We start from the raw sequence: 20,252 nt of genomic DNA on the forward strand, positions 1-20,252 counted from the left end.
AGCCATTTCAAACTTCTGCCCACTCATCTCCCAACCACGCACAAGTATCCAATCTGTCTGTGTCTAGATCACCCGGAAATGTGGGACAGGCTCAGTTTGTTTGGGTTATTTTGTTTATTTGATGTTGTTGAGACAAGGTTTTACTATGGAACCCTGGCTGACCTGAAACTCTCCAGCTGCGTGAATCAGGCTAACTTTGAATTCACAAATACTTGCCTGTCTCTGCCTGAGTCCTGGGATTAAAGGCAAGTGCTACCATGCCAGGAAGTTTGGGGATTCTTTTGTGAGGGAAGGAACAGTCTCATGTAGCCCAGCACTGGCCTTAAACTCCTTAGGTAGATGGGGAAGACCTTCACTTCCAGGCCTTCCTCCTTAGACTGAGCACTTTGGTTATGGACATTAGTGCATATTAACTGACTGAAAACTTGTACTTAGCTTCTGTCCCATTTTTCTTCCTTCATATGGTCTACCAATGAGGAGAAAGAAAGACAACCGAAAGTATCACAGAAAAAACAAGCCCAAAACTTGTGTGGCTGGGAGCTGGGCAGCGCCTTCAGACCTATTAGCTGCCACCCCCATACTGAGTGTGTCCTTGGGCTAAAGAAGCTCCCCCAACCCACAGATCTCCGGACTGGGAAGCAGCAGCCAAGACCAGAGACAGGTGCAAAGAGCTGGCTTTCCAGGGTGAAAGGGGAAGGGGTCTGGCCCTGGGACTCACCTGTTTTCATGCTTCCCTCCTCCTCTCTTCTTTAGGAATTGTCTTAGAATTGTTATGTTCATTAAACTCCATATTTCTCCTGGGGACAGGAAACTGCGGGACTGTTTCAAAAATAATGCTGACAAGAAAGGAAAATAAATACGTAAAAAATAATGCTGTGTCCACAGATGACTAACCCAGCGGCCCTGGAGCCCAGTTATATGCCCCCAAGTGGATCTTGTGCTGTGTGGTCCCTATAGGTGCCCTGTGTTGTGGAAGGCTAACAGGAAGGGGCTGGGGGCTTTTTTGCTTGTCCCCTCCATCTCTCAGACATGAGCTCTGCAAGGACAGGTTTTGATGTGTTTTGGTCAGTGCTGTATCCTTGGTGCCTGGGACCTCTGATCGTCAGTGGCCACTCAACAAGCCCTTGAATGGATGAATGGCTCTCTCGCTCCTGATCACTTGTTCATATTTACCCTCTTGCTCCTGCCCAGCAACCAGCTGTGGCTGGGCTGGGAGCCCAGAAACCTCGCTACTCATTCTTGTTGGTTTTTTTTTTTTTTTAATGTTCATTGGTGTTTGACCTGCAGGTATGTCTGTGTGAGGGTGTCAGAAGCCCTGGAACTGGAGCTACAGACAGGTGTGAGCTGCTATGTGGGTGCTGGGATTTGAACCCAAGTAGGTCCCATGGAAGAGAAGCCAGCGCTCTTAACCGCTGAGCCATCTCTCCAGCCTGCTCCTTCTCATTCTAACATGGGACAAGGTTCAGTCTTAGAGTCAGGGGGACTTGATTCTAACATTGTTCTTGCTACTTTGGTGGCAATGAGGACAAATCTGCCAGCCCCTGTCATCTGTGGAGTGGAGTAGCAATGGCGTCCAAGCTCTGGCTTGACAAGAGGATCACAGAGTGTCCTTACCAGTGCCTGCTTGGGATGGTTAGGTCTCGATAATCAAGAGTTTTTATTTGAATTAATAACAGCTTTAGTGTGTGGTTATGGTGGCTCATGCCTGTAATTCCAACACACGGGAGGCTGAGACAAGAGGCTTGCCATGAGTTCAAGGCTAACCTGGTTACATAGTAAGTTCCAGACCACTTGTGAGACTGTTTCAAACAGCACTAACAAACATATTAACTGAGATATAAATCACTTACTATGCAATTTATCTGTTTGTTTTTGTTTTGTTTTTTGTTTTTGTTGTTGTTTTCAATACAGTGTCTCACTGTGTAGCCCTGGCTGTCCTGGAACTCACTCTGTAGACCAGGCTGACCTTGAACTCACAGAGATCCACCTGCCTCTGCCTCCTGAGTGCTGGGATTAAGTCATGCACCATCACTGTCCAACTGCAATTTATCTTTAATATTAAATATTAACTTTAATATTAAAATATCAAAAAGGTTTATATACTACACATATATATGTGTATGTATTTATATATTTGAGACAGGGTCTCTCTTTGGAGACCAGGCTGGTCTCTAATTCACAGAGATCTGCTTGCCTCCACTTTCCAAGTGCTAGGATTAAAGGCGTGTGGCCAGGCCCTTTTTCTTTTATTTATTTTTCTTTCTCCTTCTGTGTCTCCACCAGCAGGGCTTTGAGACTGGCCTGATTGGGCAATGGGGAATGAAGAAATAGCAGACATGCTCACTGAAACCCTAGGGATCTGGTGGGCCATGTGTTCTTAGGAGACACACCAGCAGCCTTGGAAACTCAGGACAGTTTTTATCTCTTGAGCTGGAGGAGGAGAGTTAGCTAATCTCCTCAAGGGTCTCTGCAGGGGAGCAGTCTCAGGATGCAGTCATCTGGGCTTGCAAAATGCACACAAGGTCAGCATCTGCACTCACTCACGGAAGGCCTTTGCCATTCCTCTGAGCCTGACCTGGAGAAGGCCCTGCCATTCCCATGGTTCTGACATGGCTGTGGTAATATCAATAATACATGTTCACTTGGGACTTAATTCCGTTCCGCACACTTTCTCCTCTCTCTCTCTCTCTCTCTCTCTCTCTCTCTCTCTCTCTCTCTCTCTCTCTCTTCCTTTTTTCTGAGACAGGGTCTCTCTGTAGCTTTGGAGCCTGTCCTGGAGCTCGCTCTGTAGACCAGGCTAACCTCGAAATCACAGAGATCCACCTGCCTCCCGAGTGCTGGGATTAAAGGCTTGCACCACCACCACCCGGCTTTTTTTTTTTTTTTCCTAAAGAAAGGCAATGGAAGCTGGGAAGATGGCTCAGTGGGTAAAGTGCTTGCCACAAACACGGGATAGGGCCTGAGCTTAGATCCCCGGCACTAGCATAAGATCCAATTGTAGTGGTGACACCTGTCTGTAACCCCAGTGCTGGAGGGCCTGGGAGCTGGAAACTGGCAGGTCCTGAGAGCACACTGGCCAACCAGTCTCCTAGCTGACATAGTGAACTCCAGATCCAGGGTCAGACCCTCCACAGAAGGTGGAAAGCAATAGCCTCCACTTGTACATAGGCACAAGAATACACTACACAGCCGGGAGGTGGTGGCACACGTCTTTAATCCCAGCACTCAGGAGCAGAGGCAGGCAGATCTCTGTGAGTTCGAGGCCAGCCTAGTCTACAAGAGCTAGTGCCAGGACAGGAACCAAAGTTATAGAGAAACCCTGTCACACAGACAATTAAATGAAATGAAGCAGATTTTTTTTTCTTTTCTTTTTTTTTTTTTTTGGTTTTTCGAGACAGGGTTTCTCTGCAGCTTTTTTTAGAGCCTGTCCTGGAACTAGCTCTTGTAGACCAGGCTGGCCTCGAACTCACAGAGATCCGCCTGCCTCTGCCTCCCGAGTGCTGGGATTAAAGGCGTGCGCCACCACCGCCCGGCTAATGAAGCAGATTTTTAAATTATTATTATTATTTAATTATAGCAGAGCCGGGCAAGGTAGCGCACACGCCTTTCATTCAGCACCCGGGAGGCAGAGGCAAAGGTGTGAGCTCGACGCCAGCCTGGTTTACAGAGTGAGCTCCAGAACAGCCAGAGCTACTTTGTGAGAACCTGTCTCGAAAGGACTCTCCCCAAAATAAAATCGGGAAGAGGTTGGGTAGAAGAAAGGAAGGTAGGGTTATTGCCTTGAGCAGTACTGGCCAGGCGCAGGAACCCTGGACACGCCGTCCTTTCCCGTCAAGTCCCGCCCTGAGACGTGGGCAACGCGAAGTCCCTCCCATTCGCCCCTTCCTGGGAGCTAAGGCACCCAGACTCCGCCTTCAAGGCATGATCTCTGTTGGGGACAGAGGCGGAAACTGGGTGGGGGACCTGGATGGGAAGAGGGTCGGGAAATGCTGGCACTGGGCCCTAGTGTCCTCCGGGCCCAAGTTCAAGTTGGGGGCTTCCATTCATTTCGGGCCAAGACAATTGCTACCCTCGCCCCATCCTAGGGTCACTTTGCGCAGGCAGGCTCAGGGGAAGCAGTGCCCTGAATAGAGAGATCACCTGGAGGACCTGGAGCTCCTGGGCAGAGGGAGAAGGACAATTAATTTTATGCCTGGGCGAGAGTCCGGAAACCATGGATGAAGTTATGAGACCATCTGAGGGGGAGCACAGGATAAACAAAAAAAAAAAAAAAAAGAAAAAAAAAAAGATAAAATTCTGAAAGCAGGATTTGGACGTTTGAGAATTAAGTGCCTCGTAGGTTCTTAGAGGCGCAGAATCAGGGTTAGGATGCTTAGCTACAACTGAAGTGGACAGTATGGGAGTCAGGAGACCCAGGCTATATATAGGGTCTAGGTAGACAGGATAACATTTTGAGTGAGGGTCTGGGGTCCCCAGGTGAGTTTGGGGGCCAAACATCAAGGTCAATTGCCCAAGAACCCAAGCGTTGGCGATCTCTGGCTGGGCGCCCGCAGGCGATTGCAGGCGGCGCCGCGGGGGACAGGGTGGGGGCCTGTGGCCGGGCCCCGGCGGAGAAGCCGGGGGGTCGGGGTCCCTCCCCCCTGGCGCGGGCTCAGGAATCCGCCGAAGGGCGGGCGGAGGCGCCGGGGTGGGCCGCGGCGGGCGCGCGGGCGGGCGGGGGGCGCTTCCTGGGGCCGCGCGTCCAGTGTGCTGCGCGGTCCGTCCGTCCGCCCGCAGGCACCGCCAGAGTCAACGAGTGAGTGGCCGCCAGCGGAGGGAGGGCGCGGGCCGAGTGGCGGCCGAGAGGCCTGAGCTCCACGACTCGCGGGGCGGGGGCGGGGCGGGGCGGTCCGGGATTGCGGGCCCGAGCCCCAGGCCTGCGAAAGGACTCGGCCCCCAGCTCTGGAAGGCTCCGGTACTCCCAGCGCAGTCCTGAGACGAGACAGCTGGGAACCCAGGCTCCCCTTCCTGATACAGGGAATGGGGGGTGTCGTGGCAGAGGCCCCTGACCCCTGCCCACCACCTCCCAGCCCCAGGATGCTCCCTTTTGCCTCCTGCCTCCCCGGGTCTTTACTGCTCTGGGCGCTTCTGCTGTTGCTCTTGGGAGCAGCGTCTCCACAGGATTCCGAAGAGCCGGACAGCTATACGGTGCGGACCTTGGGGTCACCAGTTTGGGATGGGATGGGAAGGACAGCGAGACCAGGGTGCATGCTTCTGAGGAAGATTCTCCCCTGCTTGGTGGATGGAAGGCTGGGGGCCATTGTGTGAAGCTGACCTGAGCATAACTGAGCTCAGGCCCTGGCCTTGGCCTGGCTGGCTGGAGAGGACTGCCAGGGTGGTCACTGGCTACTTCGGTTCCCTTCCAGGAATGTACGGATGGTTATGAGTGGGACGCAGACAGCCAGCACTGCCGGGGTGAGTATGCCTGCCGTACTAGCCATCTTCAGGAACCGGGAAAGGGACTCTTGTTTCCCAGGGACACCTTCTCCTAGAGCTGCTTCAGAAACCTGATGGCTTGACTGCGCCAAAGCCAGCCATAGTTCTCTTGTGCCACTGAGTTAGGAGCCCTACCCATTCAAGAAGCCCAACAAACCCTGCTTCTATCTGCAGTAGGCAAGAGAGCACCTGGCGATCGCCCAGAGAAACGGCAATAGCACACCTTCCCTGAGTGTTCTCTACTCTCCTAGCCCAGCTCTCTATCTATCCCAGTGCAACCTGGCACAGCAGTACAGGCTCTGTGGGGCAGGAGGCCTGCAAATTACTCGGGCAGAGGTAGACGCGGGGTTTTAAGGAGGAATGGAAACTCACTTGGAGGCAGGAGAATAGGGACAGCAGTGAAAATAGGTGGCCCTACCCCCAGTCCTGCAAATCCCTGGGAGGGGGTCTGGGTCAGCAGCCTTAGTTTGCTGAGCAGAGAGAAAGCTTTGCTCTGTGGCTCAGCTTAGAGAAGGCCAAGCCAGGCTTCTGCCTCCCACCACCTCCAGGGCCAGCCCAGGTGACTGGCTGTGCCCAGCAGGCCCCTCTCTGCAGATGTCAATGAGTGCCTGACCATCCCTGAGGCCTGCAAGGGTGAAATGAAATGCATCAACCACTACGGGGGCTATTTGTGTCTGCCTCGCTCTGCTGCTGTCATCAATGATCTACACGGTGAAGGACCTCCGCCACCAGTGCCCCCTGCTCAGCACCCCAATCCTTGCCCACCAGGCTATGAGCCTGATGAACAGGAGAGCTGTGTGGGTAAGTGGGGAGCCATGCTGGCTGGCTCCTAGGCTTCCAGACCTCTTACCTGTCTTTTTATTTTAATTAATTTTGTATTTAGTATACAAAGTAACATGTTTTGCTCATGGTATCATCCTTCTGACATACTTCATATTTGATTTGTTTTAATCCCCTTTACTGCCGTCCCTAGTAATTTTTGTTTTGTTTTTTGAGAAAGGTTTCTTTGTGTAGCTCTGGCTGTCCTGGAACTTACTCTGTAGATGAGGCTGGCCTAGAACTCCGACTCCCTGTCTTTGCCTTCCAGGTGCTAAATGCTGGTATTAAAGGTGTGCGCCACCACTGCCCAGCTATGTGTACTTTGTTTTTTTTGAGACAGAGCCTCTGGGTTTGATCCCCAGCACCACATCAAACAAGCTTGGTGGTGCACACTTGTAATCCCGTCACTAGGGGGGTAGAAGCAAGACAATCAGATGTTCAAGGTTATCCTCAGCTGCATAAGGAGTTTGAGGCCAACCTGAGTTACTAGCTCAAAAGTATTAACTAATTAACAACATTAAAGTAACTTTTCATACTAAATACTGCAAACCTCATGCTAGTTTCCTTGCTGAGAGGCCTCTGACTCCTCAGAGAAAGATCCAAGCCCGCAGCTGCTGCAGGCCCAGGTCTGCTGGCCCAGGAAGTCCCTAGCAGCTCCCTCACTTCCTCTGCAGACAAGCAAGAGCTCTACTCCCAGCCGCTGCCGGCTTTCAGCCTGGGGGACCATTGGCCTTGGAGGAGGGATGGTCCTAGGAGAGTCAGCTAAGGGGGGTAAATGGACAAGGCCTTATTTATTTATTTATTTATTTAAAGACAGGGTCTCACGATGTAGCTCTAGCTGGGTTGGAACTCTGTAGCTCTGGCTGACTTGGAACTCACAGGGATCCTCCTGCCTCTGCCTCCCGAGTGCTAGAATTAAAAGTGTGTGCCGCCAGACCCGAGAAGGCCTTGTTTTACATGCTCACCTGACGGGTGCTTTACCTGGTGGACTGTTTTGGTACTATTGGGAGGACCTATATTACATGTTCGTGTTTTGGGGCCAACTACCCATGTGCCCATGTGAATGACGTCTTGTATAGGCCACTTTCTCCCAAACTGAGGTGTCTGACATGGTCAGTAGCATGTGGGACTCCAGGTAAGGGCTGAATGGTGTCCATTCCACAGATGTGGACGAGTGTGCCCAGGCTTTGCATGACTGTCGCCCTAGCCAGGACTGTCATAACCTGCCTGGCTCCTACCAATGCACCTGCCCTGACGGTTACCGAAAAATTGGGCCCGAATGCGTGGGTGAGTTCAGAGAGTGCCTTTCCTAGCTCGGGCTTTGTGACTTTGGTCTAGCTCTCGACATAATGTCTCATCCTTAGCCCAGTCCTCTGCTGGTGGTACCCTCTTGTCGCCAGACACAAGAGACTACATGCGGGGAGCTGAGACAGGCGTGAGCATGGGTGCTCAGGCCCCACCTGACTCATGCCCTGCTTTCCTTCCCGCCTCCATCTCAGACATAGATGAATGTCGCTACCGCTATTGCCAGCACCGATGTGTGAACCTGCCAGGCTCTTTCCGCTGCCAGTGTGAGCCTGGCTTCCAGTTGGGACCTAACAACCGCTCTTGTGTGGGTGAGGCTCTGGGATCCTGGGTAGAGCGGTGTGAGATGGGGGCAGGATCTCTTTTCTGAGCCCAGTAGTTTGGGGCTCTGGGCAGTGCCTCTGCTTTCACCATTCCTCTTTTTTCTGGCACCCTCAGACGTGAATGAGTGTGACATGGGAGCCCCATGTGAGCAACGCTGCTTCAACTCCTATGGGACCTTCCTGTGTCGTTGTAACCAAGGCTATGAGCTGCATCGGGATGGCTTCTCCTGCAGTGGTGAGAGTCAACTTGTGTTACTGGGCTTGCAACATAATGGACCGACTCCGGTCACATGGTCATTCGCTTGAAGCTTCCATGTCTGATTCTCTGCACCTACAGACCTCCATGCCTGCCACCCTGAGCTGGTTGCTGGTGGGGATGGTATGTCAGGCCCTGCTGAAGTTTGTTGGAGATAGGGAGGGTGTGGGTGCCAGTCTTCATGGGAGTTGAGCTGCCTTGCACTGGAACCCTGCACGAGGACAAGTCTCTCTTTTTCTGAGCATGTCTGCTGTAAACAGGTTATTTGGACTATGGAGAGGGTCCATGATACAGGCTCCATCCAGTCTTGGGCAGCAAAATGGGAAGCACTGCTTCTTTATAACTTACATGCTTAGTCTCACTTAACCTGGTCAACGATGACTAATTTCTGCAAAGAGAACACTAATACTCCAGGCGTGTTGGCAGAATTGTAAAAAGCAAGCAGAAAGTCCAGAGGAAATGGTGACTCTCATCTCTCCACTTTCATAGATGAAGTGACTTGTCACAGTTCAGACAGGAAGGATGAGATAGGGCCGGGGCTTGATCCCAGGCTTCTCACCATGTTACCTACCCACATACTCTCCATTTATTTTATGTCCTACTACGAAACACATCATTGGTGTTCAGCTGTGTGAAAAGAACAAAAAGCAAAGAGTATGCTGTATGTGGGGCGCACACTCGGACACAGAAGTCTGGATCCTGTGACTGTGGGTTGCAGGACTTTAAAACAACGGAGCAGCTTAGGCCCACAGGACTCTTCCAGTCCAGCCCACTCCTTTGACTGGCATGGAAATGGACCTTTCCTAGAATTAGTTAGTAGGACTTAGGCCAAGCCTCTAGATCCCTGGTGCTTTTTGATACAGTTTATGTAACCCTAGCTGTCCTGCAGCTCTATGTAGACCAGGCTAGCCTACAGAGATCTGCTGAGTGTGCTGGGATCAAAGGCATGGGCCACCATGCCGGGCTGGTGAATTGTTTCTTAAGTATTCTTAAAGTCCTGGGGAAGAGGTTCCCTGTAAGCTGGAAGGTCTGCTCTTATTTTGAGACAGTCTCACTCTCTAGCCCTGACTGGCCCACAGTCTCTTTTGTAGACCAGGCTGGCCTCAAACAGATCTGCTTGTCTCTGCCTTCCAAGAGTTGTGATCAAACACCCATTTTTTTTTTTTTTTTTTTTTTTTTTTTTTTTGAGGCAGGGTTTTGTTATGTAGCTCCAGCTGGCCTTGAACTTGCTATATAACCCTGGCTGGTCTCCCTGTGTGGACAAGATGGCTTTGAACTTGGTGTTCAAAAATACTGCCTTTACCTCCCAAATGCTGGGATTATAAACATACAGCATCATGCCAAGCTTCTATTCTTTCTCTTTTCTTTTTCCTCTCCCTTTCTGTGCTGGGATGGAACCTAGAGCCTCCAGCGTGTTAGGCAAGTACTCTCTACCACTCTACCACTGAGGTCTATCCCCAGCCCCTCTAACCTTTGAAACCCCCAGTCCGCCTTCTGAGCTTTACTGGGTTTATCTCATCCCTTCTCTTCCACATCAGCTTTGTGGGGGGCTGGGCTCTCTCCATAAATGTCTACGGGACTCAGTTGTGAGGATTACCTTTGGCCCAGGGTCCTCATCCCCACCCTCCCTCAGATATCGATGAGTGCAGCTACTCCAGCTACCTCTGCCAGTATCGCTGTGTCAATGAGCCAGGCCGCTTCTCCTGTCACTGCCCACAAGGCTACCAGGTGTTGGCTACGAGGCTCTGCCAAGGTACAGGTGCTTCTGGTGGGTGGGCAGGATTTTAGGGTCTGGTGTCAGAGCCAGAGTCCAACCCCACCTTCCTTGGCACAGACATTGACGAGTGTGAATCAGGCGCACACCAGTGTTCTGAGGCCCAAACTTGTGTGAACTTCCATGGGGGATACCGCTGCGTGGACACCAACCGTTGTGTGGAGCCCTATGTCCAAGTGTCGGACAAGTGAGTCAACCTGACGGTAGTTTCCCGCGGTAACTACAGTTCCCCGAGGGCTATGGGGGCTAACTGGTTTAATCAGGCTGGTGAGTACCCATGATGCCTCATGGGAGTTAGTCAATGCTTGGGTTTTCTTCTTTAGGTGGGTATTTGGGAAATGGGCCCTCATTCTGGTCCTTTCTTGGGGTCTCTAGCCGCTGCCTCTGCCCTGTCTCCAACCCGCTGTGTCGGGAGCAGCCTTCATCCATTGTGCACCGCTACATGAGCATCACTTCTGAGCGAAGTGTGCCTGCGGACGTGTTTCAGATCCAGGCAACCTCTGTCTACCCTGGCGCCTACAATGCCTTTCAGATCCGTGCTGGAAACACACAGGGGGACTTCTACATTCGGGTAAGGTGCTTCTTCGCTCCCACCCAGTTGACGTGGATAATCTAAAAGAGTGCCTGCAGCCATTTAAGTGGGAACTGCCCTGCCTCTTCTCTCCAAGCCCTGTCCTAGGAAGCTGGGCTCATGTTCAAAGTCAAGATTTCTGCATCCCCAGTACACGGGTCCCAGGCAGTTAGTTAATTAATGGGGTTTGAGTCCTAGTATTGGTTTCTCCTATCTGGCTTTGGCATCCTTATCCATAAAACAAGAAATATAGTTCCTGCAGGGCTGGGCTCAGAGCTTGAGTTTTGCTGGTGTGGATGTGAGGACCCTGGGTCTGTGGACCTTATGCCGTCTTCAGCATTGAGGTGTTTGGCATCAGAACTTATTTCTCCTTTCGAAATTGCTTTGGGACTAGTGGCACAGCTCCATGGCAGAACATGTGCTTACCATTCAGGCCCTCAGTACCTTCCCCAGCATCAAAACAATCAGACAGCTGGGCAGTGGTGGTGCACGCCTTTAATCCCAGCACTTGAGAGAGGCAGAGGCAGGTGGATCTCTGTAAGTTTGAGATCAGCCTGGTCTACAAGAGCTAGTTCCAGGACAGGTTCCAAAGCTACTGAGAAACCCTGTCTCAACGCCCCCCCCCCAAAAAAACCAACAAAAACAATCAGACAGAGAGAAACAGAGACTTGGATACTTTTAAAGGGGGAAGTGGGCCAGCCTGGGTCACTAAAGGCCAATCATTTCCAAAACTTGAGTCTTCAGGTAGTCAAGATGGAAGGAAGATCGAGGTGGGTAGGGTCAGGGGAGAACCAGGGGGCTTGGGCAACTGGAGAGGAAGAGAAACGTCAGAGCTGGGTAAGAGCTTGAGTGCCCAGCCTCACGGGCATGGGCAAGGGGTGATGCTGGAGTAGGGTCCTGACTTACAGGCTAACACAGTCTATATGTTCTGCAGCAAATCAACAATGTCAGCGCCATGCTGGTCCTTGCCAGGCCAGTGACAGGACCACGGGAGTATGTGCTGGACCTGGAGATGGTCACCATGAACTCTCTTATGAGCTACCGGGCCAGCTCCGTACTGAGACTCACCGTCTTTGTGGGAGCCTACACCTTCTGAAGGAGACCCTCAGGGAAGGGTTGGGTGGGGCCCCCTTCTTTCTCCCTTCCACAGCTTAAGGAGCCTGGGGTTTAGGGACGACTGTTCTGCTTAAAGAGACAATGATGTGAAGGACAATAAAGGGAGAAGGAGTCCTAGTGGCTGAGGTGGGTGAGTAACCTCAGCTGGGAAGGTGCTGGGCTTGTGAGAGAAGCAGGCAAATTTCACCCAAAGGGTCCTCTCTGCATTCATCTGGAGCTTAAGTGTCATCCTTCAGAATCAACCTGAGCAGGGAGTTCTAAGGAGTGGACACTTTAGGCCTTAACCCAGAGCTCGGTAGATGCTAGGCCTCAGAAATGATGTTCAGGTCAGTGCCAAGAGGTCTGGGGCTACTATCCCAGCCCTACCCCAAATTATACGTCTGGATAAGCCTACTGTCCTCCAATCACCAGGACGAGGCAACTGGACTGAGAACACGTTTCTATCCCAACTTGTGGTGCTTGTGGTGCAGAAACTTACTTGATCAGGGGCCACTTAGTTACAAAGATACAGTGCCCTATTGACTCCATCTCCTGGACCAAGGAATGCCCAACCTCTAAGGAGCATTATCTAGTTATCTATTTAGTTTTGCATAGGGTCTGGCCTAACACAAGTGCTTATGGCTCTGCACAACCATGTTTAGCCAAGAACTTGCCTTTAAAAAAAAAAAAAAAGAACCATATGGGCCAGGTGTAGTGTTCCACACCTTTAATTCCAGAACTAGGAAGGTGGGCCTAGGAAGACTGGGAATTCTAGGCCAGCCTGGGTTACAAAGCATGTTCTAGGCCAAGCTGGGTTTTAGGAGTGGGTAGAGAAACACTGTACAAGGCCGCAGATCATTGCTGTGTGGAAGAGGAATTGCCTAGCATGCACAAGGCTATGGGTTCCACCACCAACACTACAAAACAAAAGCCACTGGATCACAAGGTGTAGTCTCCCCGTTCCTGCACATTTCATAAGGACCTTGGCATTGCTTCCTTAACTCCTAAGACCACAAATGTTCAGATTTTGACTATAGCCCAAAGAATCCTAGTTAAAGGGCTAGCTAGCCTTTGTAGAAGTGAAGGTGGCTCTGGGATGTGTCTCCAGGTGGAGCTCAGGTCAGAGGGCTGTGGCTGCAGTATAGCTGGTACAGGGTCCTGCTCAGAGCAGGTCCCAGATTTCTGCAAGAAGAGAATCAGAAGGTTGGCCTGGTGCCTTGGGCCACCCAGTCTTCTCCCCAGGGTGTGTCTCACCCTTACCTCTGCAGACGCCCGCACTTGATAGTGCTCAACAGCATCTCCTGCTCCTTAGGGGTGGCACAGGCATCATAGGCAGCCAGGAGACTGGGGGTGGGACATGCAGTGGCTGATTATGTGGGCCAGCATCATGAGAGCTAAGGCAGGAGGGTTCAGCCTAGAGTAGAGGAGTCTGGACACTGCATATTTCCTGATCCTGGTGACAGAGACCCTCCTCCATCCCATCTGCCCTCCCTTCCTGGGAAGCACTGGGACAGAACCTTCCAAGGCTCCCACACAGAGCCAGGCTCTCTCTCCAGAAGCACGCTTAAGTTGAACTCCACACAGGAAGGGCAGAGGAACCCAGTGGCTCTCTGGGGTGTACCTGGCTGGTGTGCTGTATCGATCCACCAAGGCTGCTGCCTTCTCTCCACTTAGTCCACGCACCTGCATCAGCTGCCGGGCAAATACTTCTCGTACAGACTGGGCCTGGGATTGGGATCGGCCTTGATCAGGGGTGGTCTAGGACCAGGCCACCTAAGCATAGGCAAGGCAAGGGTAGTACGTACCTTGTTCTTGACAGCTTCTGCATTGAAGTCATTGAAAGTGAGGAGAGAGCAGAGAGGGTCTGTGGAAGGCCTTGCTCCTGATTCAGCACCCCCTGGGGCTTCCCAGGGGCGGCTACGTAGGGCGTGGCCCTAGTAGAAGAGGGGCTGAGGCCAGAGTAGGCTTTAGAGGTTAACCCCCAGCTGTTCCTTTCCCAGGCCTCAGTGGGAAGCCTGAGTAACCAGGGTCTCACCCACCTTTCCGTGCTTGGGCAGCAACCACCAGGCGAGGGGCCCAGTGCTGAAAGAGGCCTCTGCTCACCTGATACAGTCTTTCTAGGCCCTTTGTCAGAAGGGCCAGGTAGCCAGCTGATTCCTTAATATCCATCGTGCGCTTCACAAAGAAGCCATCAATGACCTGGGGAAGAGGACCCAAGGGAGGTGGCTCCAGGTCTAATCCATGAAGTACAAAATCTGCCAGCCTGGCCCTGCCCTCCAGCTCACCTGGGTGTTTGTGACAGCCTGTAGCAATGTACTCTCAGGAAGGCTGAGGTTGTGGACAGACCCATGTTCCTCCACCAAGTATACCCGGTGCCCCAGGCCACAGCGCTTCAGGCGGAACTGGGAAAGCAGGCAAAAGCAGGGTAGGTCAGGCCCAAATGCCTACATGTCTGGGCCAACCATCATATCACATTAAGATTGCAAGGAGAAAGGGTTGGAGAGATGGCTCAGCAGCTAAGAACACTGACTGCAGGGCTGGAGAGATGGCTCAGCGGGTAAAGCACTGGCTGTTCTTCCAGAGGATCTGGGTTTAATTCCTGGCACTCATATGGCAGCTAACAACTGTAACTCCAGTTCTAAGGGATCCGACACCCTTGTATAGATACATATGCAATCAAAACACTAATGCCCATAAAGTAAATAAATCTTAAAAAAAAAAAAACCCTGACTATTCTAGAGGACCTAGGTTTAATTCCCAGTACCCACATGGCAGCTCACAACTGTCTATAACTATTAAGCTCTGACACAGATTTAACAACACATAATTTAGTTATATGCATTATATATATATATATATATATTTCCAAGGAGACCCTGATCCTACAGTCTCATCTTTACTGGCTCCTCGTCTGTCTCAGAGAAGCAAACCGGCTCTTGCTATGACTCCTGTAGGAAAGTCCTGAACCTTTGGACATTACATATTCTCCAGGCCTCCTTCGGCCTATTACTGACCTCTGTGACCCTATGGTGAGCACACTGCTAAGACTCAGGCATAGCTTCTGCATTTCCAATCCTAGTGGTTTGGCTCTTGTTTATGAGATCTCTAGGGTTAGGCACTCAAGGGGTCTTTAGTTTCTCAGGCCAGCCTAGATAACCGTGGGTTCCTGCTTACACCTTCATGGCTTAAAAGGGGCTCAGAACAGGTGTGACTGGAGGCCTCTGAAGCTCGTAGCTTGTCTATGCTGAAGCGTGGCATGCTCAGGCTAAGCACCTTCTGCTCTCGAAAGCGGCCGTCGATGATGCTGCTGCACAGGTCATCTAGCCGCTTGCGTTCCACAATGTGGTCCAAGACTAACTCCTCAGGTCTCGCTGCCAAGGAGTCAAAGAGAGTCTTACTGCCTTCCTCTGACCCACCCAGGCCAGCCTCCAATGCCTGCCCTGACCTTTTACCTGGGTCTCTGGGCCTGGTCTCCTGTGCTATCCACACAAAGTCCCCAACATGCAGCTTGCGTACTGTGTGAGGCACATGCAGCCGCTGTAACTCTCGGAGCATTTCTGGCCTGTGTCCCGCCCTAATATTTCAAGAGAGGGGGCCAAGGCGAGTGTGAGCCAGCACTCGCCGCCCTCCATATCCTCCAGGTGTTCTCGCAGCTCCCGCTTCACTCACCCTCTGGTTTCCCCAGTGTCCACACACAACAGCACTCTGTACTCGCCAGGCCTCAGCTCCAGCGGCGGCTGCTGGATGCCACCTTCACTGGCGCCACTGTAAGGAAGTGGGGGCTTACATAAGGCCAGAACCCTTAGTGCCAGGGTGGTCCCCACAACTCGGGGACAACTGCAGCTCAGCAGTTACAGGTCCCTGATACATGGTCCCCCCATTTCTCCCTCCTCCTTACAGTGCTGACAAAGTGGCCGCTGGGGCTGCTGACTCCTCTTCCTGGGGCTCCTCTGGCATAATGCCAGTGTTCAGCGTGCTCAGGCCTTCTGCCTTGGCCAGCCTTTGGGCCAGCTCCAGGCCCTCTGGGGTCAGTGCATACCTGAAGGGTGGAGGATACAATTTTACCTTTATACTCCCCAAGCTCTGCTGCCCTAAGCTAGGTGAGCATTACCTTCGTTGGTATCCCCACCTCCTGTCTCCGTCCCTCAGACCAGCTATCCTTAGGACCTCCCGATCGCTGCCTCAGCTTTGCAATGCATATCTTACAACTCCTTTCCCCGTTTTCACTCAGAACCACACCTTCCCCCCCAGAATATTCTGGAATCTTTAATCAGCCAATTTTTTTTTTTTTTTTTTTTTTTTTTTTTTTGGGACAGGGTTTTCTGTAGCTTTGGAGCCTGTCCTGGAACTAGCTCTTGTAGACCAGGCTGGCCTCGAACTCACAGAGATCCACCTGCCTCTGCCTCCTGAGTGCTGGGATTAAGGGATTAAAGGCGTGTGCCACCACCGCCTGGCATAATCAGCCGAATTTTAAGACATGCCAAATGTTTGTGCACCTCTCTGCTTCTAATAACCAACCTTTTGTCCTTCCCCCAGCTGCTCATACTTTCCAGGGCCTCCAACCTCAGGCTCTCCCAGCCTCATTAGCTCCAGGTCTGAGACTCGCTGCATCATTATAGAGCCTATGAATGTCCTAACTCCCGCATAGGCCCCATCCCTGCCTCATGTGTTCCCTGCAGCTTGCTGGTACCTGGATGGCCGATGCGTCCTGAGGACCAAGTTCCTGTGGAGGAGGCCTCGGAGGGCAGGCCAGGGTTTCGAACTTCCAGGAACTACCTGTGAAAAGGAAAGGAGATGGGCTAGAGGGATGACTCAGAGGTTAGCTCTTCCAGAGGACCCTGGTTCAATTCCCAGCACCCACGTGACAGCTTACAACTGTGTGTAACTGCAGTTCCAGGGCTGCCGACACCCTTGCACAGACACACATGCATAGCAAATAAAAATTAAAAATAAATAAAAAGAAAAGGAAAGGAGACCCTCAGAGAGGCCCTAGTACTCCCAAGCCTAAACATCCTCTTGCTAGCCATGTTCCACAATTGGATCAGATTTCATACCAAGGCTGCCTGCCAGGCAAGAAGGAAGACTGCAGTGGGCTCTACCTGCCCACTGTCGGCTGGATGCTCACCCTGGGGGCTTTCCGGGCACATTTCTGCAGCAGCTCCTCCTTGGTCAGGAAGCTGTGACCATCAGAATTCTGAAACCATTGTAGAAATGAGGGTTGGCTCAGGGCCAGAGCTCCTCAACCTGCTATGGAGTGGCCACCATGAACACTGCCCAGGTCTTCTGTGGGTCTGCCTCACCCCACCTAACTGCCTTTTGGCGCCACTTACCAGGTGCTCCTGGTAGAGCTGCAGCAGGATGGCACGGGCACCAGAGTTCGGTGCTGGCCAATAGCCTCCAGCACTTCCTGCTTGAGGCTGGGTGGGAACCTGAGACAGATGGCAGGGCTCTGAATTCAAATGCCTGCTAGTGTCAACTGAGGTTTCAGCAGGCTACGTGGGCCTGGGGAGGGAGATGCTATGAAGCCCTGTAAATCTGGACTGTGATGTGGCTGGAGCAAGGGCAAAGATGGGGGTATACGCCAGGCCCAGCCTCCAGCTACAGCTACTGGGGAACAAGGACATGGTAGAAGTCCCCCAACTTTCTGGACTGGTCTCTCAGCAGCTTCGTTTGGAACTTCACCTACAGCTGTCTCAGTAACCCTACTCAGGAATTAATGGTGTGCCGCTTAGAGAGGGTAAGAGGCTGTCCCAGGCCGGCCTATATCTGGAAGAGCTGGGCACAGGGCTGTTAAACCCCTCAAACCAGGAAGTCCTACTCTCAACCCTCCCCTTTAGCTTTCCACTCCCTTCCCAGTCCTCACTGGCACAGGAGAGTCCTGGCCTTGAGCAGGTGGCTCTTCATTGGCTTGATTTTTCTCTCCAGGTGGTAGGCTGGGGGCATGGTCACCTGCAGAGAACAGAAGTCAGTCCTGCACCCAATTTGGATGCCAGGAGGAGCCTGGATGCTTCTGCACATTTTGTGAATTTTGGTGTCATATTTAAAATCATTTTTTGTTTCTTTTATCGTACGTATAGGAATGTTTGGTCAGTGCATGTCTGTGCATTACTGACATGCAATGCCAGAAGAGGCCAGAAGTGGGGGCTGGATCCTCTGGGTGTCATTGGGTGATGTCCTGATTGGCCTCGAACTCATAAGATTCTCCTGCCTCTTCCTCCTCTGAGTGTTGGGACTAAAAGCATGCATCACCATGCCCCACCCCTGTCATTTTTGAGACAGTCTCAAGTAGCCCAGGCTACCCTTTAATTTCTGATCCTGTTATCACCCCCACCTCCTAAATGCTGGAATTACAGGCATGTTTCATTGGCTAGCTTCGTACATGGGAACTACGAGGCTAAAGGAGCATCAATCACTAGCTCTGGATCCAACAGCAACCACACTGAGAGTGGGGGAATCTGAAGCCACAGACTTCACAGCCTGCACCCGGGAAATTTAGGGATCACCAACTCCCCGAGGCGCTCACCGCCTGATGCTAGGTGCTGCTTCAGCCGCTCGTCCAGCATCCGGCAGAGCCTGTCTCCGAAATGCTGAAGGATCTTGGCTTCCTTCCCGCTGCGCAGAGGTAGCGGGTACCGTCGGAGGGAGCGCAGGGCCTGGGGAGCATGAGGGAGAAAGGAACTCATCACGCTCGGATACGTGGATCATCTGGATCCTGTCTCCAGAAGACCCAGCTGGGACTCACCTTTTGAAACACAAAGCGCGTGTGGCGCCCTCTGCTGGCTGCCTCATCCCGCCACTCAGTCAGCCAACGAACGAAGAGTGGGTTGGGGCAAACCGGTAGCGGGCGCTTCCGGCCCAGTCGGACCGGTGCGGCCATCAGATCTAGACTGGCTCTTTTGGAATTTCAAAAATACCCTGAGATTGGGACCCGGACAGTTCTGCAAATTGGTATAGGAACACCCGATTGAGAGTAGAACCTCTCTAACCCAGCAGGGCACTGGCTCAAGGAACCCCCTCCCTCCCCTATATTACACAGTAAGAGGCCGGAGAGAGTTAGGTCCGTACCACCTTTCCCATCGACCCCCCTCTCGTGTCCCGCCCCCCGCACCAGCCCTTTGGACAGGCCCCACCCAGGCTATGAAGCGTTGGCCCGCCCCTTCCTCTCACCCCGAAATTCGAGAGTAGGATCATTTTGTGCTGACAATTAAAAAGACGGACAGCGCCCCCTGTGACCGGGAGGGCTGGCTCGGGAGGCACGTATGAGCCTAAACTTGGCTTGTTTCAAGGTCTCAAAAGGCGATTTCAGGAGAGGTTGGAAAACGAGGGCTTGAGAAGAGTGGGGGAGAGGGTCGGACGCAAGTGCAAGAATATCTGTGGGAGAAACATCTATGAAGGGATGCAAGGGAAGAACTAAAAGTAAGGCAGGAATAGCAGAAAGATCTCGAAATGCAAGGGTGCAAAGTCGGGGATGCACACAGAAGGCTCATACTAAAGGAACGGCGAGGGCGTGTGTGGTGTGAGGTGCACGCTAGCAGGTGTGGAGGTCGAATGTAGGCACATGGTTGGCGCCTTCGCTCTTGCGGCTCTTTGCAAGCGGAGGAGCCCCAGGGAGGTTTGAGGTGGGCACTGTGCGAGGGGACGGACAGCTCGGGTTGGGGCACACAACGATCAATACAGCACAGGGGTGTCTTCAGGGGACTGGAACAGCCCACGCTCTCCAGCTGTCACGCCGGAAGTCGTCGGCCGCCGCACGGACAGACCCTCTTCTCAGTCTAGCTTTCCGCGCCCTCCGCCTTCCTCAGGCAGCCTTATAAGGAGCCTGAAGCTGGCGCTCGGGCTGGGCACGCCCTCTGGAGTCTCATTCCCTAATAAGGACATCTAGGGCAACCCGCGGCCGGGGGGCGGAAGGAGCGCGTCTCCAGGGTAACTGCGTGGCCCCACCCCCGTTGCTCTGGGAAACCGCGAGGCTCGTAAAAGGTGGAGCTAGCCTTTTCTTTAGGCGGGGCACTTGAGCGAGGGGGTCAAGCTTTGGCCTCCACCTGGAGCTCAGCGGCTCAACCCTTAAGTGCAGCAGGAGGCTTCTGACTACAACCCCCGGCATGCCTCACTCCCCGGGTTGCTCCTCACACCCTTTATTCGGCTTATGGGGAGGTCAAGGGACACAGTTTCTTTCGCCTCTAACTTGCTCGCGATCCTGTCCTCTTTTCCTGCAGAGTGTGAGACCATGATCATTGTTCGAGGTCAAAGAAATGTTCCTGGAGTTCTCACCCCAGTTTATTTTAAGCTCTTGCTCTCAGATTGTCTCAGTTTTTGTGTCAAAATAACCATAAACCTATCAACTCGAGAGCTAAGTTCAAATAAGTATTCCTCTTCTCATCGCCTGGAAAAGGAAATGTAAAGAAGTCTTTAATACACAATTCTCCACCCTTCCCCCATGAATTACGTTTGACCCGAGAATTTACCAACTGTCTTTAACAAAACCAAAGCTCTCAAACTTTTTATTGTAACATTTTCAGTTTGTTAAAATCCTATTCTTTTGTTGAAATTTCATACGACCTCTTAGGAGTCACAGTGACTTTCCACATGGAGGGACACTTTAGGGAAGCAAGTCTATTGGCTTTCAGACTATTTTTT

At 52.2% G+C, this 20,252-nt stretch overlaps 2 protein-coding genes across 7 annotated transcripts; one reads left to right on the forward strand and one right to left on the reverse strand.

Annotated features, from left to right (window-relative positions):
* The first annotated feature begins 4,687 nt into the window (after positions 1 to 4,687).
* Efemp2 (EGF containing fibulin extracellular matrix protein 2) lies at positions 4,688 to 11,756 on the forward strand. Of its 2 annotated transcripts, XM_038347321.1 has the most exons (11): positions 4,688 to 4,795; positions 5,070 to 5,187; positions 5,406 to 5,454; positions 6,070 to 6,276; positions 7,459 to 7,581; positions 7,794 to 7,910; positions 8,038 to 8,157; positions 9,812 to 9,931; positions 10,013 to 10,139; positions 10,328 to 10,523; positions 11,458 to 11,756. In XM_038347321.1, exons 2-11 carry the CDS (start codon positions 5,077 to 5,079, stop codon positions 11,617 to 11,619), a joined length of 1,332 nt encoding a protein of 443 aa, XP_038203249.1. In that variant the 5' UTR covers positions 4,688 to 4,795; positions 5,070 to 5,076; the 3' UTR covers positions 11,620 to 11,756. The 2 variants fall into 2 exon arrangements, with proteins under 2 accessions (XP_038203249.1, XP_038203241.1); XM_038347313.1 differs by lacking the exon at positions 4,688 to 4,795 and having other exon boundaries at positions 4,912 to 5,187.
* A 574-nt stretch (positions 11,757 to 12,330) lies between these two features.
* On the reverse strand, positions 12,331 to 18,693 carry Mus81 (MUS81 structure-specific endonuclease subunit). 5 transcript variants are annotated; one of them, XR_005287366.2, is made up of 16 exons: positions 18,361 to 18,693; positions 18,142 to 18,271; positions 17,482 to 17,567; positions 16,949 to 17,047; positions 16,744 to 16,812; positions 16,309 to 16,394; positions 15,517 to 15,657; positions 15,288 to 15,383; positions 15,071 to 15,192; positions 14,892 to 14,989; positions 13,904 to 14,020; positions 13,722 to 13,817; positions 13,424 to 13,552; positions 13,240 to 13,343; positions 12,879 to 13,032; positions 12,331 to 12,800 (listed from the first exon to the last, which is right to left on the reverse strand). XR_005287366.2 is itself a non-coding variant. In XM_038347283.2 (16 exons), the coding sequence occupies exons 1-16, from the start codon at positions 18,493 to 18,495 to the stop codon at positions 12,734 to 12,736; spliced, it is 1,659 nt and encodes a 552-aa protein (XP_038203211.1). In that variant the 5' UTR covers positions 18,496 to 18,693; the 3' UTR covers positions 12,331 to 12,733. The 5 variants fall into 5 exon arrangements, 2 of the variants coding, with proteins under 2 accessions (XP_038203211.1, XP_038203228.1); XM_038347283.2 differs by having other exon boundaries at positions 12,879 to 12,962; XR_005287364.2 differs by having other exon boundaries at positions 12,879 to 13,343.
* Between the last annotated feature and the right edge of the window lie 1,559 nt (positions 18,694 to 20,252).

This window comes from Arvicola amphibius, chromosome 1 (genome assembly GCF_903992535.2).
Source record: "Arvicola amphibius chromosome 1, mArvAmp1.2, whole genome shotgun sequence".
Taxonomy (NCBI): Eukaryota; Metazoa; Chordata; class Mammalia; order Rodentia; family Cricetidae; genus Arvicola; species Arvicola amphibius.

Coding starts and splice junctions, on each gene's coding strand:
- Efemp2 (XM_038347313.1), top strand. CDS start 5,020: ATGGGGGGTGTCGTGGCAGAGGCCCCTGACCCCTGCCCACCACCTCCC. Junction 8,158..9,811: donor GGATGGCTTCTCCTGCAGTG/GTGAGAGTCAAC, acceptor ACCCTCCCTCAG/ATATCGATGAGTGCAGCTAC. Junction 10,524..11,457: donor AGGGGGACTTCTACATTCGG/GTAAGGTGCTTC, acceptor TATGTTCTGCAG/CAAATCAACAATGTCAGCGC.
- Mus81 (XM_038347283.2), bottom strand. CDS start 18,495: ATGGCCGCACCGGTCCGACTGGGCCGGAAGCGCCCGCTACCGGTTTGC. Junction 18,272..18,360: donor CGCGCTTTGTGTTTCAAAAG/GTGAGTCCCAGC, acceptor CATGCTCCCCAG/GCCCTGCGCTCCCTCCGACG. Junction 15,658..16,308: donor AGGACGCATCGGCCATCCAG/GTACCAGCAAGC, acceptor TCCACCCTTCAG/GTATGCACTGACCCCAGAGG.